At 43.2% G+C, this 18,693-nt stretch overlaps 1 protein-coding gene across 1 annotated transcript in view; it reads left to right on the top strand.

The window, feature by feature from the left end:
* C6 (complement C6) overlaps nucleotides 1-18,693 on the top strand; it is a 76,013-nt gene that overhangs the window by 27,168 nt on the left and 30,152 nt on the right. The window contains exons 5-9 of the mRNA XM_088455249.1: nucleotides 1,601-1,748; nucleotides 11,839-12,039; nucleotides 12,785-13,025; nucleotides 15,100-15,222; nucleotides 17,691-17,857. Coding sequence (XP_088311375.1) covers nucleotides 1,601-1,748; nucleotides 11,839-12,039; nucleotides 12,785-13,025; nucleotides 15,100-15,222; nucleotides 17,691-17,857 — 880 coding nt within the window. The remainder of the gene's footprint in view (nucleotides 1-1,600; nucleotides 1,749-11,838; nucleotides 12,040-12,784; nucleotides 13,026-15,099; nucleotides 15,223-17,690; nucleotides 17,858-18,693) is intronic.

Genomic DNA, 18,693 nt, shown 5'->3' with positions numbered 1-18,693 from the left:
CACTCTTACTCAAGCTTAAGTGACCCATTGGGGCTAATGTACATTTTGCGGAGGTCAAGTTTTGGCGCTGCCCTGGAACTAATCTTACGGGCAATGCACATCCATACACTTTTGGATCGCATCTACACTTACGACAGAGGTGGAGTAACTGAATTGTAACCGGGTGTTCTCACATAGGCAAACTTCTATGAGGGTGGATCGACGCAACTGCGGGCGATGCACAGTTGGACATAAGACAATATACGCTTGTATGGAGGCTTATTTTGTGCGTTTAGTACAGGATTGGTGTGAGTGCACACTGATTATAAAAACTAGTATAAACCAGGCATATGGAAAGGGGCAGGCACAACACTAGATGCTACAACTTAGCATACGGGCATATACACAATTTTCCTGTGCACACATCTATGGAGTAACGGTGCCTACAAAATAGATGATATTTTACACGATTCGCCCAATTTCGACGCATCGGTACAACAAATTGTGTAATGTATGTCCAAATCGAGAGTGTACACTCATGATGGCGATGTGCATACCCGCTGGTCGTACATCGCATCTTCAGATCTTGCCTACTGCAGGCAAGATTTGCCAATCTCGTACACGATTTTGTGCAATAGATAGATTTTCTGCATGATAGATCTGAAGTCAGACTGGACACTTTTCAGCACCACATCGTGTCCTGGAGTGCCGGGGGGCTGCCGGGGAGAGTTCAAGGGAAATAGCTCATGATATCGCATCGCGAGCATTGCACATCGTCTAGTGTGTAGGCACCTTAACATACTGTACGCCTCATTCACTTTCCTCTCTCATCTCCTATTCACATCTTTGATAGGGACAAAATGGGTATTTTTATACTACCTGAAAGCAGAACTACAATTTTGTATGTACTAACAGCTGTCATTATTATCTCTTTTAAATGGGAAATACCATTATTGTAAGCAAAATAAAAAATCTAAAAAACAAACAAAACATAATGACAACTCGTCGCTTTATGTTATTTTTAGATTTTTATACTGTGAGATATAAACATGTAAAAGAAGTAAAGAACATATTTTATCATGCTGAGCTGTTACTAAGGCAGTTTATTAATTCAAGTCAGTGACTAGGAGCGTTTCATGGCTTGTCGCAGAAATATGGCAACATGTAGTGACATCTATAGGAAGACACAGTAAACTAATGCAGCTCGTCCTGTAGTAATACTTGCCTAAACATGTTTGTAGGTTTGTTTCCTTTTTTAATAATGAATACCTTGAATTTATCATTTAGTATTATGTTTCAATATTTAATTCGATAAAGATGCATCTTTAACATTGTGATGGCCAGACTGATCCTAGTTTGTTTTTCCTTTTCTATGTGTCTAGTTTAAATATTAGAAAATAAATATATAATAAAAGTGGTAATGGATTTTATGTGATGTCAAATAGTAGTTAATAACTAAGTTGCCATTCAGTAGAGTGCCATTGTGATTGTCTCGGGACTATACTGTAATTCAATCATTTTGTTCAAAATCCCTCCTATCCATCTTATTCATGTGTAATAGTGTTTTTACTTTTCATTTATTGTGTGTTTCACAATTATACATCCTGTGTGTGGTTTATAGGTATAACTACCTGTCCGGTGAAAGTGCAGGTGAAATTTTCAACAATGCTTATTTTGGTGGAAATCGGAAAACAGTTTCAGGGAATGGAACAGGACCAAGCAGAAAGTTATATCGCCTTCCTGCCAATTTAGAAAGTATCATATTTGAGGTACATTGTGTTCATTTTTACTGGGGTTTGGAGATTTTTCTGTTGGTTCATTTACATGTTCCCTAAGTGACTGACATTTGTTTTCATGTGTCTACATATTAAATGGACTTTTTTCCTTTTTTACATAATTAATTTGTATGCATACAGTACCTGCAATTATTAAAAATCTACAATACAGCCATAATTCCCAACTGTCCCTATTTTTGGGAGGGTGATTCGGGGTGGGTGAGGGATGGATTGGGCGTTCCTGAATGAAAATAGGCATCGCTTACTTAAAAATGACATGACCTTAGACCAGTGGTTCTGAAACTCAGTCCTCAGGACACCACACAGTGCACGTTTTCCAGGTTACCCAGCAGGTACACAGGTGTAGTCATTACTCACTGACACATTTTAAAAGAGCCACGGGTGTAGCTAATTATTTAACTTGTGATTCTGTGAGGAGACCTGGAAAACAAGACCTGTTTGGGGTCCTGAGGACCGAGCTTGAGAACCTGTGGCCTTGGACCAAAAGTTGACGTTTTGGGGAGATAAATTAACAATAAACGTGACCTGTTCAGCAATGTCAAATAAAGCTGCTATTCAATGGACAGTGTCAATCTCCAAAATACAAAGTAGAAACAAAACTAATTGAGGATGAACAGCGCTACTAAGAATATTTTTCATACAATGCAAAGAAGAATGTAATGGAAACGGCTTGGTTGCGTTAAATTATAATACTGTACACAGATAAATTACAAAATATAAATATGAAAAAAAATCAATGATTAGTAGAGTCACTGATATAAATGAAAATGGGACACCACATAGATAGTCCAGGACCAAAGATATTCCAGGACCACTGTTTAAAGTGACATTTATATGTCAATAGTCAATGTTGTGTCTACCACATGGTAAGACAATGATTGAAAACGTATTACTGTAAATTGTACACATACTGTACAGTAGGAGAAACTGATCTGGAAATGCAGGACTAGCAGGATGGATATTACCAGCTTTAATGAAAGATAATGTTGTTTGTGCAGTCAATAATAGTAAGATGGCCTCGCAGGGTGGTTCGCGGCTGATGTGGTTTCTGTAATGTAGACTGGTTCAGATAAAGGGTCCAAAGGTGTCCAATAAGAGAGTAGCTTAACCTGCTTGCTAATTTTCCGGATCAGTTTCTTCTGCAGTATGTGCACTATTAAAGATGTGAGCATGTAAGTAGCCTTGAAGGGGTAGGAGGTGACAGGGAAAGTGAATGGTCAAAGCAGAGCTGATGATGGTCAGAGATAGGGAAGGAGGAGTTTGTTGAAGTCAGAGATGTCGTAGTGGCAGACAAAAAACGAGGTCAAGAGAGTGAACATTGTTATGGAAGTAGAAGAGGACCTTTAGGTGAGGTCCAACAAGGAAGTTTGGAGGCAGCAGAATCATTGGATGATGATATGTTGAAGATCCCGGGATGAGAAAAGGAAGGTAAAAGGAGAAAAAGTGAGGGAATAAGGCGGAGAAGTTATCTTGGAAGTGGGAAGTGGAGCCAGGAGGTGGTAGATGAGTGCTACCCATAGGTGCACAGGGTAGGAGAGGCGGAAAGAGTGGGGTTCAGAGGAAGAAAAGGAGAGAAGAGGTTTCAGGCGGTAGGATCAGAAGGTGGATGAGAGAGAGAGAAGTGCTCCCGTGCAACGCCTTGCAAAATTATCACCGAAAACTGGGAGAGACAGATTTTGGTGATAACAAAGAGGTTGGGGGAGTTGGAGATGAAGTGTCCATGGATGGGGGCCAGTTTATTACATACAGTAACTGGGCCCTGATTCTGTCAGATGGATGTAGCAAAGCAGACTTACACTCACTACGAATGGAATTCTGACGGACTACAGTTTCCATAAAATGGGTATTTCTTAGCGGTGACTAGCCGGCAACCATGCGTTTCCAGGAACAGACCCATTTTGTGGGACTGTCAGGGGCAGGTGACACAACTTCCATGTGTGATTGTAGCATCCGCAGATAGGACGTCTGTTTCTGGCAAATCCTTTGCACGTAGCCTGGGGCTGGTGCAGGTCCAGATCCTAATGATAATGGTTGCATCTGCAGATAGTAATGTAGTGGGCAGGATAGGCTGTCACTCCCGGTCGCATGGATTTTCTACACACTTTGGCAGATTCTCATATTAGTATATGAAAGCAAGTAGAACGCCATTGGCCGTATGAAAAATCAGGTCCCTGGTGTTCTAAAGGGCTCAGGAGAAAATGATTGATTGAAGTGTGGGCATGTGGATACATTTACTATAAAATGAACGGGTTTTGCGCTAATTTGATGTACAGTATATAAAAATTATATAATAAATCCTATTCAAAACTATTACCAAAGATGGCAGAACCAAAAAAGATCATGATGCCAGAATAGTTTTAAATATATTTATATTAACTAGGGGTGTGCACCGGCCACTTTTCGTGTTTTGTGTTTTGGTTTTGGATCTGGATCTTTCTTCGTGTTTTGGATCTGGATTGGTTTTGCCAAAACCACCCTTCCGTGTTTTGGGTTCTGGGTTTTGTGTTTTGGATCTGTATTTTTTTGAAAAAAAGCATAAAAACAGCTAAAATCACAGAATTTGTAGGTTTTTCTGCTCCTATGCTATTATTAACCTCAATAACCTTAATTTCCACTCATTTCCAGTCTATTCTGAATACCTCACACCTCACAATAGTGTTTTTATGTCCAAAAGGTTGCACCGAGGTAGCTGGATGACTATGCTAAGCGACACGAGTGGGCGGCACAAACACGTGACCCATCTAGGCGTGAAACTGCAGTGGCAGACAGGATGGCATTGAAAAACTAGGCCCCAAACTGTACATAATGCAAAGAAAAAAAAGAGGTGCAAGATGGAATTGTCCTTGGGCCCTCCCACCCACCCTTATGTTGTATAAACAGGACATGCACACTTTAACAAACCAATCATTTCAGCGCCAGGGTCTGCCACACAACTGTGGCTGAAATGATTGGTTCGTTTGGGCCCCCACAAAACAAGCTGGCAATTAATCTGTCCCTGCACAAACTGGCTCTACGGAGGCAAGAAGTCGTCCTCATCCTCCTCATCCACAGATTCCTCACCCTCTTCAGTGTTATGTACATCCTCATCCTCACAGAGTATTAATTCGTCCCTGCTGGAACCACAGGTCCCTCTGTACGTTCTGGAGGCTGGTCTCCCTGGAAGAGTTGATCATTCATTTTATGAACATCATCTTCTCCACATTTTGTGGAAGCAACCTCCTACGCCTTTCGCTAACAAGGTTCCCGGCTGCACTAAACACTCTTTCCGAGTACACACTGGAGGGGGGGCAACTCAGGTAAAATAGAGCCAGTTTGTACAGGGACCTCCAAATTGCTTCTTTTTCCTGCCAGTACAGGTACGGACTGTCTGACATGCCTACTTGGATGCTGTCACCGATGTAATCCTTTAACAGACAGACGCACGCTTGTCGCTGCTGCTTTGAGGATTCAAGTGCGGCTACAGCCCACACAATTCACAAAGACAGAAAAAAAAAAAGAATATTTTTATTGTTTGTGGAGCACACTTTGAGGGTTACACCACCCTCTAACAGACAGACGCACGCTTGTCGCTGCTGCTTTGAGGATGCAAGTGCGGCTACAGCCCACACAATTCACAAAGACAGAAAAAAGAAGAAGAATATTTTTATTCTTTGTGTAGCACACTTTGAGGGTGTCACCACCCTTTAACAGACAGACGCACGCTTGTCGCTGCTGCTTTAAGGATGCAGGTGCGGCTACAGCCCACACATTTCACAAAGACCGAAAAAAAAAGAACAATATTTTAATTGTTTGTGTAGCACACTTTGAGGGTGTCACCACCCTTTAACAGACAGACGCACGCTTGTCGCTGCTGCTTTAAGGATGCAGGTGCGGCTACAGCCCACACAATTCACAAAGACAGAAAAAAGAAGAATATTTTTATTGTTTGTGTAGCACACTTTGAGGGTGTCACCACCCTTTAACAGACAGACGCACGCTTGTCGCTGCTGCTTTGAGGATGCAAGTGCGGCTACATCGCACACAAGTCACAAACACATAAAAAAAATAGTTTTTATTTTTTGGAGCACTTTGAGAGTTACACCACCCTTTAACAGACAGACGCACGCTTGTCGCTGCTGCTTTAAGGATGCAGGTGCGGCTACAGCCCACACATTTCACAAAGACCGAAAAAAAAGAACAATATTTTAATTGTTTGTGTAGAACACTTTGAGGGTGTCTCCACCCTTTAACAGACAGACGCACGCTTGTCGCTGCTGCTTTAAGGATGCAGGTGCGGCTACAGCCCACACAATTCACAAAGACAGATAAAAGAAGAAGAATATTTTTATTGTTTGTGTAGCACACTTTGAGGGTGTCACCACCCTTTAACAGACAGACGCACGCTTGTCGCTGCTGCTTTAAGGATGCAGGTGCGGCTACAGCCCACACATTTCACAAAGACCGGAAAAAAAAGAACAATATTTTAATTGTTTGTGTAGCACACTTTGAGGGTGTCACCACCCTTTAACAGACAGACGCACGCTTGTCGCAGCTGCTTTAAGGATGCAGGTGCGGCTACAGCCCACACAATTCACAAAGACAGAAAAAAGAACAATATTTTAATTGTTTGTGTAGCACACTTTGAGGGTGTCACCACCCTTTAACAGACAGACGCACGCTTGTCGCTGCTGCTTTAAGGATGCAGGTGCGGCTACAGCCCACACAATTCACAAAGACAGAAAAAAGAAGAATATTTTTATTGTTTGTGTAGCACACTTTGAGGGTGTCACCACCCTTTAACAGACAGACGCACGCTTGTCGCTGCTGCTTTGAGGATGCAAGTGTGGCTACATCGCACACAAGTCACAAACACATTAAAAAATTTTTTTTGATTTTTTGGAGCACTTTGAGAGTTACAACACCCTTTAACAGACAGACGCACGCTTGTCGCTGCTGCTTTGAGGATGCAAGTGCGGCTACAGCCCACACAATTCACAAAGACAGAAAAAAAAAGAACAATATTTTAATTGTTTGTGTAGCACACTTTGAGGGTGTCACCACCCTTTAACAGACAGATGCACGCTTGTCGCTGCTGCTTTAAGGATGCAGGTGCGGCTACAGCCCACACATTTCACAAAGACAGAAAAAAAAAGAACAATATTTTAATTGTTTGTGTAGCACACTTTGAGGGTGTCACCACCCTTTAACAGACAGACGCACGCTTGTCGCTGCTGCTTTGAGGATGCAGGTGGAATCTAGACGGGATTTGGAACCGAGGACACACTACCTCCATCAATTGTCTAAATCCCACAGCACTAATGTCGGATACCGGACGCACGTCTAACACCAACATAGCAGTCAAGGCCTCAGTTATACGTTTTGCTTCAGGATGACTGCTGTCGTACTTCATCCTCATCGCTAGGGACTGTTGGAGGGTCAATTGTTTAGTAAAAGTAGTGATGTTCCTACTTCCTCTCTGGGATGATGAACAACTCCCAGCAGCAGCAACAGCACTAGTAGGAAGTGGTTCTTGATCTTTCCCTATTTTATTTTTATCAGAGAAAGTTTGGTCCTCCATTTATGTTATATTGATATATATACGTGCGGCTAAAGCGCACACAAACACAGAAAATATTTTTTTATTTTTGCTGGAGAGTAGTGCACTTTGTGGGTTACACCACCCTTTAAGAAATGAGCCAGCCGGCTCTTTACTTATGGGACACAGGCGCACGCTTGGCGCTGCTCCTTTGTTGATGCACGTGCAGCCACAGTGCACACAAGTCACAAACACAGAAAATATATATTTTTTTGGTTTGGAGTGTACTTTGGGGGTTACAGAACCCTTTAACGGTCAAGCCAGCCGGCCCTTTACTTATGACACAGGCGCACGCTTGGCACTACTTTGTTGATGCACGTGCGGCTACTGCGCACACAATTCACAAACACAGAAAATAATTTTTTTTTTGGTTTGGACTGGAGTGTACTTTCGGGGGTTACAGCACCCTTTAACGGTCAAGCCAGCCGGCCCTTTACTTATGACACAGGCGCACGCTTGGCACTACTTTGTTGATGCACGTGCGGCTACTGCGCACACAATTCACAAACACAGAAAATAAATTTTTTTTTGGTTTGGACTGGAGTGTACTTTGGGGGTTACAGCACCCTTTAACGGTCAAGCCAGCTGGCCCTTTACTTATGACACAGGCGCACGCTTGGCACTACTTTGTTGATGCACATGCGGCTACTGCGCACACAATTCACAAACACAGAAAATAATTTTTTTTTTGGTTTGTACTGGAGTGTACTTTGGGGGTTACAGCACCCTTTAATGGTCAAGCCAGCCGGCCCTTTACTTATGACACAGGCGCACGCTTGGCACTACTTTGTTGATGCACGTGCGGCTACTGCGCACACAATTCACAAACACAGAAAATAATTTTTTTTTGGTTTGGACTGGAGTGTACTTTCGGGGGTTACAGCACCCTTAACGGTCAAGCCAGCCGGCCCTTTACTTATGACACAGGCGCACGCTTGGCACTACTTTGTTGATGCACATGCGGCTACTGCGCACACAATTCACAAACACAGAAAATAATTTTTTTTTTGGTTTGGACTGGAGTGTACTTTGGGGGTTACAGCACCCTTTAACGGTCAAGCCAGCCGGCCCTTTACTTATGACACAGGCGCACGCTTGGCACTACTTTGTTGATGCACGTGCGGCTACTGCGCACACAATTCACAAACACAGAAGATTAATTTTTTTTTGGTTTGGACTGGAGTGTACTTTCGGGGGTTACAGCACCCTTAACGGTCAAGCCAGCCGGCCCTTTACTTATGACACAGGCGCACGCTTGGCACTACTTTGTTGATGCACATGCGGCTACTGCGCACACAATTCACAAACACAGAAAATAATTTTTTTTTTGGTTTGGACTGGAGTGTACTTTGGGGGTTACAGCACCCTTTAACGGTCAAGCCAGCCGGCCCTTTACTTATGACACAGGCGCACGCTTGGCACTACTTTGTTGATGCACGTGCGGCTACTGCGCACACAATTCACAAACACAGAAGATTATTTTTTTTTTGGTTTGGACTGGAGTGTACTTTCGGGGGTTACAGCACCCTTAACGGTCAAGCCAGCCGGCCCTTTACTTATGACACAGGCGCACGCTTGGCACTACTTTGTTGATGCACGTGCGGCTACTGCGCACACAATTCACAAACACAGAAAATAATTTTTTTTTGGTTTGGACTGGAGTGTACTTTCGGGGGTTACAGCACCCTTTAACGGTCAAGCCAGCCGGCCCTTTACTTATGACACAGGCGCACGCTTGGCACTACTTTGTTGATGCACGTGCGGCTACTGCGCACACAATTCACAAACACAGAAAATATATTATTTTTTTAGCACTTGGGGGGAGCACCCCTGATGGACAGAGCACCCCCTGGACAACACTACAGCACCTCTTTAGGACTGGGACACTGCACAGGACTTTGGAGTGGACACAGCCCCTATGGAGAACTGACTGCACAACACAGTCCAGCCAGCCCCTATGGACTTTGAAGTAGTGGACACAGCCCCTATTAACAACAGCAGCACAGCACAACACAGCCAGCCCCTATGGACTTTGAAGTAGTGGACAACAGCAGCACTACACTACACTACACTACACAGCCCTAACTCCCACCCTCCCTCTTCACTGTCCACAGCCGAGTGAGAAAATGGCGCCGACGTGGGTACCTTATATAGGATCCAAAACCCGCGAGACTCGGAAGGCGGGATGATGACGTTTTGCCTCGATTTCAGATCCGAGTCAGGCGGGAAAAGTCGAGCCTGATTCGGATCGGACTCGGATCGGGGGGGCTCGGGGGGGTTCGGATTTCAGAAATCCGAACCCGCTCACCCCTAATATTAACTAATCTAATTCATAAAAAACATAAACAGCATATATATTCAGGTGTACTATACACTATAACATGCTAAAAAATCTGCACAATTATATGTAGAGGTGCGTCCAATAGCCGGTTCTTTTCCTCAATATAATGTTAATGGAGCAAAGTTTGTCACTTTAAGATCTCACCACATTAGACTGTAAAGGAAAGGTTGTTTGAGTGTTTAATAAGCTCCGGTTCAGATTATTTAATATAAATATATTTAAAACTATTTTGGCGTCTTGGTCTAATTTGGTTCTGCCATATTTGGTAATAGTATTGAATAGCATTAATATATAATTTGTATATACAACAAATTAGCGCAAAACCCTTTCATTTTCTAATGAATGGCTTTATAGTTTTTTTTGTTTTTTTTTGTGAACTTACACAGGTTCACAGGTGGGTTTGCAGCTTTATAAAAATTAATTTGTGCACTATAATATATACATTATTTTAGTTATTAGCGCCCTGCTAAGGGTGTAGTAGGTATTACCACCGGCTGCATGGCCGGTGGTTCAAATCCCGAAAGCGGCAGCCCAATAAGGGTAAAGATCCTGATCGTCCCTAAGGTAAGTATTGCTAACCTAATTCCCCCCCCCCTAACCCTAACCCTTCCTTGAGGGTGCCTAACCCTAACCTCCCCCCCAAGTGCCTAACCCTAATCCCCACTCTAAGTGCCTAACCCTAACCCCCCCTTCCCCTAGCCTAAACCTAACCCTCCCGGGGGGGTGCCTAACCCTAAGTCTCCCCAGGAGCCCTAAACCTAACCCTCCCCCCCCCGCGGCTGTCTGCGCCCGGCTTACCTTTGTTCGGTATGCCGGGCATCGGTCTTCTGGCATATGGTTAATGACAGGCGTCGAGTTTTCGACGCCTGTCATTAGTACCACACTGGGATTAGAAAGTCTGGAAGCCGGCGGTCAGCATTTAAACCGTCAGCTTCCAGACTACATCCCCCTGCTAATTATTGTGCACATGGATACATTTGCCAGGGTTACTGGTGCATAGGGTACTATGTAATGCGCTGCGGAACCCTTGTGGCTCCATATAAATAAAGGATAATAATAATAATAGGGGGCAGGGGGAGTGAGATGGGGAGAGTCTCAGGTTGGGGACAGGCAAGACATGCATAGAGAAAAAGAAGGGAACCACTGGGAGACTTGGTATGTGTGAGGCTTGGCAGGGGGCAGCTAGAAAGAGATGAATGAGTGGGGCGAAGGACGAACTATGAGGGCAGAAAGGGAGGTATGTACTGTATGCGACTTGGTGGGGTGGACCTAGGAGAGAAAGAGGAGGAAAGAAAGAGAGGGAGATAGTTAGGAGTTGTGGGTGACAGCAAATGGAAGAGCCTGACAAAAATACAGTGATGCATGCAGAGCGTAGAAAAAGAATGAGTCATGTGAAAGTACTGAGAACCAAAAAGATGGACTTGTGGAAGGACCAGAAAGGAAGTAGGCAGAACATGAACTAATGGTGGAGGGAGGAAAAGATTGAGTGAAGCAAATGATGTATGAGGGTGAATACAGTGGAGGACGACATCTTGTGGATGGCAGTGAGAGGAAGGCGAAGTAAGAGGAATGAGTCGAGGAAAGAGAGGCGAAATAAAATGAAAAAAACAGTGGCAGAAGAGTGTGGATATGAATAATGAAAATATCGCAGATAACTCTGCAATAATAAAGGCAGAAGCATATGTATAATAATAGCACTACACTAGTAGAGAACAGTAGTCACAGCAGTGGACAGTCTAGTCCAGAAATGTGGAGAAACTGGGTTAAATGGTCAAATTATGGTTGGTTGGTTGGTTGGTTGGATGGACGGATAGATGGATGGATAGATGGTGTTCCAGGAGGGACACTGGTGGAGAGTATGGGAAGGATATGGAGTGATCAACCCAGGGTGATGAGAAATAGGGGTCTAATGGTTTACTAGGGGTAGACGGCTCCAGAATTGGCTGCTAAAAGGTTCATTAGATCAGTAAGTGAAATTATGGTGTTGAAGGTTTGATTAACATCTCAGCAAAGGTCGGTGTAGGGAGTACTGATAGCATCCGGTCACAAAGAGATGCAAATAGGATCTTAGTAAACACATTACCAAAAATATATATACATTTTGTTATATTGTCTTTTTGACATATTTTCAACATGTCTTCCTACAGATGGGAACTGAAAAGGATGATTTTGATTCTCAATTCTATGATAGTCTGAATAATTTTAATCGTGAGAGTAGCAGTTGCCATTCAGCATCGTCTTCTGGGAAAGGCTATTTTGGAATTCCAGTGTTATTCAATGTGAAATCTAGCTCAAAATGGACATCCACGTCATCTTTTAAGGAATCTGCACGAGCCTCTAGCAAAAAGGTAAAGTTATTATGGTAATTTAGTGATAAGGTGTTCTTCAAACCTTGAATTCATGGTAGTGACATGTGAGCTGTCCAGTGGTGTAATTAGGTTGGATGGGGCTCGTGTCCTTGGTGCCATCGGACCGCTTGCGTGGGGTGGGGGGTTAACCCCTTACCCACTGGCATTACAAATCGGGCATGTTGCCAACCAGGTACTATTGGGGAGTATGGCCAAACTGCCGGGAGGGTCATTTCACCACCTTGATGGCCCCCTGAGAAGCCCTGTCCCTGGTAATCAGTACCCCCTTCCCTTTTGATACCCTTGGATAAAACTATGTATATCGGTTTGAGGTTGGAATGTCTAGGTTACAACGGCTCCATACCCATATGAGACTGCTCCAGCCGTTACATAACATGTGTGGTAGTATCCTTTTGGATGCTAGATTCTCCATATAATCGCATTCACTGCCACTGACAAGAACTGCAAGCCCTAGTTACTACCACATTCCAAACGCAATTGCATTTCCTTAACACCTGTGATTATTTAACCAGCCTTATTCTGTGGGAAGGGGATGTAGTTAAGTTCTTAAACGAAGTAGACAACTCCTTTTAACTATGTTCAAAAAAACAACGTAACATAAAATGTTTTAAATCCTAGTTTCATGTCATTAACTTTTAACCTGATAGATTTTTTTAACAAATGTAATGAAATATGTCTGATGTTAATAAAGAGAAGACAATGAATTATATATTTTCTTTACTAGAATTCTAATTTTATACGGGTCAATAAAGTGATCTCGGTGTCAGATTTTGCTCTGAAAAAGGACAGTCTCTGGCTATCAAATGTCTTTCTGATGGAACTTTATCATCTTCCCTTGGAATACAACTATCCCCTGTATAGTAGAATATTTGAGAATTTTGGCACCCATTACATCACTAAAGGCACAATGGGTGGATCCTATGACCTTCTCTACCAGTATAGTGTGGAAGAGATGAAAACTTCAGGTAATGAATAATCATACATCTGTCATGTATCAAATTGCTACGTTAGACGTTCTGTTGTAAAACTGTATTAAAATAAATAGATATAGTCTATATTCACAATACAGAATGAACCATCACAAATGGGGACTTTTCAGCCTACTTACTACATTATGCTAATGTGGAAATCCACCTTTGTATACTAAAAATCTGTCCAATTAGTATTCGGACCGACATCAGACCCATGTTGGGTGCAAACGCTCCAGCCGAAACAGATGTCCCTGCTTCATCCACGAGCTACGATAGAGCACGGAAGGTCAGCTTACATGCCCAGGACACTTTCATAAAACTCCTGTGGCTCGGAACGGTGGTCCCCCAGTTACCGTCCAGAAATGTTAATTTCACAAAAGGTGCATTGCGCATTGCATAAGAGCCACAAATACTGGGGGCATTGCTTAATGGGCATAACAAGGGGGCATTGCAGAAAGGGGAAAACTACTGGGGGCACTGCATAATGGGCACAGCTACAGGGGGAATTGCATAAGGGCCACAACTTCTGGGGGCATTGCTTAATGGGCACAACTACAGGGGGCATTGCAAAAGGGGCACAACTACTGAGGGCCTTGCATAATGGGGACAGCAATAGTGGGCATTGCATAAGGGCTACAACTACTGGAGGCATTGCTTAATGGGCACAACTACAGGGGGCACTGCATATGGGGCACAACTACAGGGGGCACAGCATAATGGGCACTGGCTTCCTCAATGTATTTTATGTGGTTCTGGATTTCAATATGTATTTTAAATGTATTTTATGTGGAACTGGCTTGTTTCTGTGTATTTTATGTGAACGTGGCTATTTCAATGTTTTCTATATTGCTCTGGCTTTTTCTTTCACTTCAACAGTGCAAAAATTACATTGGGAACTTCATGTAAATTGTGTATTTTCAAAGTGCTGTGCTCACCCATCAGCGTGACTAAAAACAGGGGTGTGATACAAGGTCATGCTCCTGCGAATGTCATACCAAAGGCATGCGCACAAAAATGGGGTGTGGACTTGTGACAGTTAGGACATGCTTCAATTTATGCGCGTGAGCCGAAAGCGCGTGCAAGCGATCGGCTCTTCAACTCTGACTGGTTGGCCAGTCCTGCACTAGACAATATGTCATCTGATCCGGCGGATCAGAGCGACATATCAGGTACATCGTCTAGTAGTGTGTCCCCATGAAATGCGCGCACCTGCGGGTCAATAGTGGCATCGCCTGTCGGCCCTACTGCAGGGCTGGCGGGGGATGTCGCTAACCATGTCATGCTGAATTCTGCAGTATGCAACAGCACATGTCCCTCCCCGCCCCCGACGGACCCGGCATCGGCAAGCGTGTATGCACTTGACGCATGCTGGGTCCCGTCATCAGTGATGTCGTGCTGGGTACACATCGTCTAATGTGTACCCGGCTTAACTGTCCCACACTGGCGGTTCAGCGTTTCATGCAAGCCGTCCACCAAATGCTGTTATTCACCTGTATGCGAGATGTACGCGTATATGTGATCACTCCATCCATGGTCTGCCTGACCTATGCGGTTAGAGCACCTGCCAGCAGAGGGCACAGCGAGAAATGCCCCATGCTGACAATTCAGCACCAACACAGAGGAGGACAGAGGAAAGAGGGCTGCCCCACAACTCTGCCTCTATCCCTCACCGGTGGCATGCAGACACATAGCCACCCCATCCCCGGGGGCGCAATATGCTGCTGCTACTTAGCACCAGTAATTGGGGTCAGTTTGGCTACAGAGCAAGTACAGCCCTTAAAAATGCAAAACCCGTCCACAAGACACAGGCTTACATCAGTCCCTAAGTCTCATTCAAACAGTCTGAGCATGTGTCCATAAATCGCCCCTCTAATGTTCCCGATCATACGAATGGGAAGTTCATGTAACCAGGGTTACCCATTAGAAAAGAAAGCAGTGTAGCATGGGACAGACGGGGCAGTCATGGTCCCTTGTATTTTAACTAAATGCTAAATTTTTTTATTGAGGGACAAGTTCTTTCTTTATTTATTTTTTTTATCTTTAATCTTTACAAAGTATCTTTTGACAGGTCTAACCCAACAAGAATCAACAGAGTGTTCAAGACAGGAGACGCGCATTAGGTTTTTGTTTTGGACGAAAACAAAAGTTAAAAATAAATGCACAACAAACAAGATGTCAGAGCGCTATGAAGGTAAGTTAACATTTAGAAGAACTCTCATCTCTTGGAGAATGGTACAATGAGTGATTATATACAGGAGACTGTCACTGTTTGTTACGTTCTAATTGGAATAAAAGTTGAGAAAGTCATAGTTGAAAAGTTAGCACAAATCTCCAAATGTTTTATTCAGTGCAGAGTCTGGGCCTGATTCTGACCCGCTCGCGAGCGCTGTACGCTCGCAAGCGGGTCGATGGTGCCCAAGTGCGCATGCACACAACAGAGGGAGCTCCGTCGTGCGCATGCGCGATACCCAGCGAGCGACGAGGAAGCCGTCTCATCATGGCTGCAGAACAGTTCAATATTCAAACACCAAATGTCACCCCAAGTGCTGCCAAACATCACTGATAATTGGTGTGGCTCCCCTTATTGAAATAGTTGGGGAAGGGAATGTGTTACTACATAGGTATGGGAGGGGAATGTGTTAGTACAGGTGTGGGAAGGAATATGTTACTACAGAGGTGAGAGATGAAAATGTGTTACAACAGCAGTGAGAGGGGAATGTGTTAAGGTGCCCATCCACTAGACGACTAAGTTTGGCGATTGAACGGTAACGATCGCTTGATCATTCAATCGTTCATAAATCATTTGCAAATTGTTTGGAAAAATGTCTAAAACGACCAGCGATGCGCGTGCCTGCTAGTCATTTAGACATCTATCATAGTGCAAACATGCTGGACAACCTGCCGATAACATCAGGTTGAGCATGTTTGCAGATAAATTGATGAGCCTGCACTGAATGACTGCTCGTTCAGTGCAGGCTCAACACAGACTGACAAACGACTGCACAATTACAATGTTGTAATTGTGCAGTCGTTTTCATGTCTGCTAGTGGATGGGCACCTATACTATAGAGGCGAGGGAAAGGAATGTGTTACTATAGAGGTGAGGGAAGGGAATGTGTTACTATGCAGGTATGGGAGGGGAATGTGTTACTACACAGGTGAGGAAGGTGAATTACACAGGTGAGGAAGGGGAATGTCAAATGTGTTACTACAGGGTGAGGGAAGGGAATGGGTTACAACATGGGCAGGGAATGTAGGAATGTATTACTACAGGGGTGGGTGGGGATAATGTGTTACTGCCGAGGTGAGGGTGGAATGTGTTACTCCAGAGGTGAGGGAGGGGAATAAGTTACTACAGGTGTGAATGAGAGTAATGTGTTGCTACAGGTGTGAGGGAGGGGTTGCATCTCTACACAGATGAGGGAGGGGAATGGTGAATTGTTAAATGTGTTGCAACATGGGCATGGGAGGAAAATGTTTAGCTGTGTTGCTACAGGTGTGAATGAGAGTAATGTGTTGCTACAGGTGTGAGGGAGGGGTTGCATCTCTACACAGATGAGGGAGGGGAATGGTGAATTGTTAAATGTGTTACAACATGGGCGTGAGAGGAAAATGCTTAGCTGTGTTGCTACAGAGGTGAGAAAGGGGATAATGTACACAGGTGAGGGAGGGTAATGTCTTACTATAGCAGTGATGGAGGGGATGAATTACTTTAGAGGTGAAGGATTAATATGTTACTGTAGTGGTGAGGTGGAAATGGGAACTGTAAATATCTAAGGTCTAACCGAGTGAAGCAGGGTACATCAGCTAGTATAGATACAGATCCAATATAATGTGCAGGGTTCTTAAATCATACTTGGTATATCAACACGTACCCCATCCATCTGAGCAGAGACCAGTACTTACAGCATAAGCATGTAGGAAGATTTATTGAACAGCAGGGATTCAAATATCATTGCAAGTGCCCGACGGCTGTTCAAACTACCCACCGGTAACTCTCTACAGGGGCCACGTTATGCTTACAATTAAGTGCTGGACTGAGCTTTGTCCAGGTGGATGGAATAAGTGTGTGTGTATATATATATATATATATATATATATATATATCTTCTTTATACAGTGAAAAATGAAAGACACTCACCAGGCTCCTTTCAACAAATACAGTATAGTTTTATTCACCTCCCATTCTGGAAAAGGTCAGGCGTTTTGGTCTGTATGCAGACTTCTTTCAAGACCAGCATCACTAATAAGAAACATAAATGTAAATTGCTAATCTGGGTAAAAATGCCAAAGATATGGGTTTGATACGAGCGACCGCACAATACCACACATTGCGTGTCTTTATATTTAATCTGCAACTTTATACCGATTACTTTGTGACACAAAACTAAGCTAGTAGGCCTGGTACACTGTAAGCGACTTTGTATGCGGCTATGATGCGAATAGAATACAAAATGCAGTAAAAAGTATGAATTGCTAACCATGGTGTGTAGACACATCTGTAATATAAAGGCCGGTATTCATTTAGCCCCGATAATTTACGACGGTTAATTGAATTCAACCCTAAATGTGAAAAAAATATGGCTGCCTGTGCATTGCATTGCTATGCCTCACACTAAATCCCTCACCTGTGTCTCCTCCCGCCATTTTATCCTTCAGGTTCATTTCTACAGTCTGCAGAAAAATATGTCTCCTTGACAAAAGGGGGCAGATCTGAGTATTCTGCTAAACTTGCCTGGCAGAAAAAGGGATCCTTTCCTGGGCACGAAGTCTATGAAGAATGGGTTGCTTCTGTAGCAGACAACCCACAGATAGTGAAAATTGAGGTACAGTAAGACCATTTTTACTCAAGTAATAAGTTGTTTTGTGATTTTTTGGGGGGGTCAATAATGGAAAGAATTCTTGTAATTTTTTTGAATGTTTTTCACATTTTTGCCATTATTCCTGGTAGAGACGAGCAGTTAGGTTCTACTCGGGTTACATTCGGATCTGAAAAGCGAAATCTTATTGCCTATCCGGTTGTCACGTGTTTTGGATAGCCATTAAGATAAATCCAAACTTGCACTATTTTGGCACTAGAACCGAGTAGAACCGAACCACTCATCTCTAATTCCTGGTATAACAGACTTAAAATTAAAAAAAATAGGATATTTCACTATACAACCAATAAAAATCTCTGCCTGTCCCAAAACACAAATGATGTAAAATTTGCTACAGTTTAACCAACTCATAATTGTACAATACAGCCCGATCATAAAGGTATAAAATCCCCCAAGAAGTCATGTATAAGAATGTACAAACAATTTGAACCCAATCAATACATAGATGACTTACAGGCTTGAGAAACTTTGGGTTCTAAAATTTTGCACTTTAAAAGAACAATACACATGTACTTTTCTTGCTAGAGTAAAATAAGTGTTGACGCATTTTACAAGAGCCTTATTCGAAAACAAATTCTTGGTAATGCCTAAAATGTCTTCTTTCATTTGCTATAATGTTGATTAAATGGGAAAAGGGAAAGGGGAATAGGACCCTGCACAGGAAGAATAAATATAGGTGTAAATTAATTAAAAAAACAACAACTGTGACATGTTATTCTAGATAAATAATTGTATAAATAACAATGTGTTGGTGGTGCTCCCTGGAATAAATATGTAAATAT

Source organism: Taudactylus pleione, unplaced genomic scaffold, assembly GCF_031769625.1.
Source record: "Taudactylus pleione unplaced genomic scaffold, aTauple2 ptg000647l, whole genome shotgun sequence".
Classification (NCBI taxonomy): Eukaryota; Metazoa; Chordata; class Amphibia; order Anura; family Myobatrachidae; genus Taudactylus; species Taudactylus pleione.
This window is presented reverse-complemented; position numbering and strand designations above follow the sequence as displayed.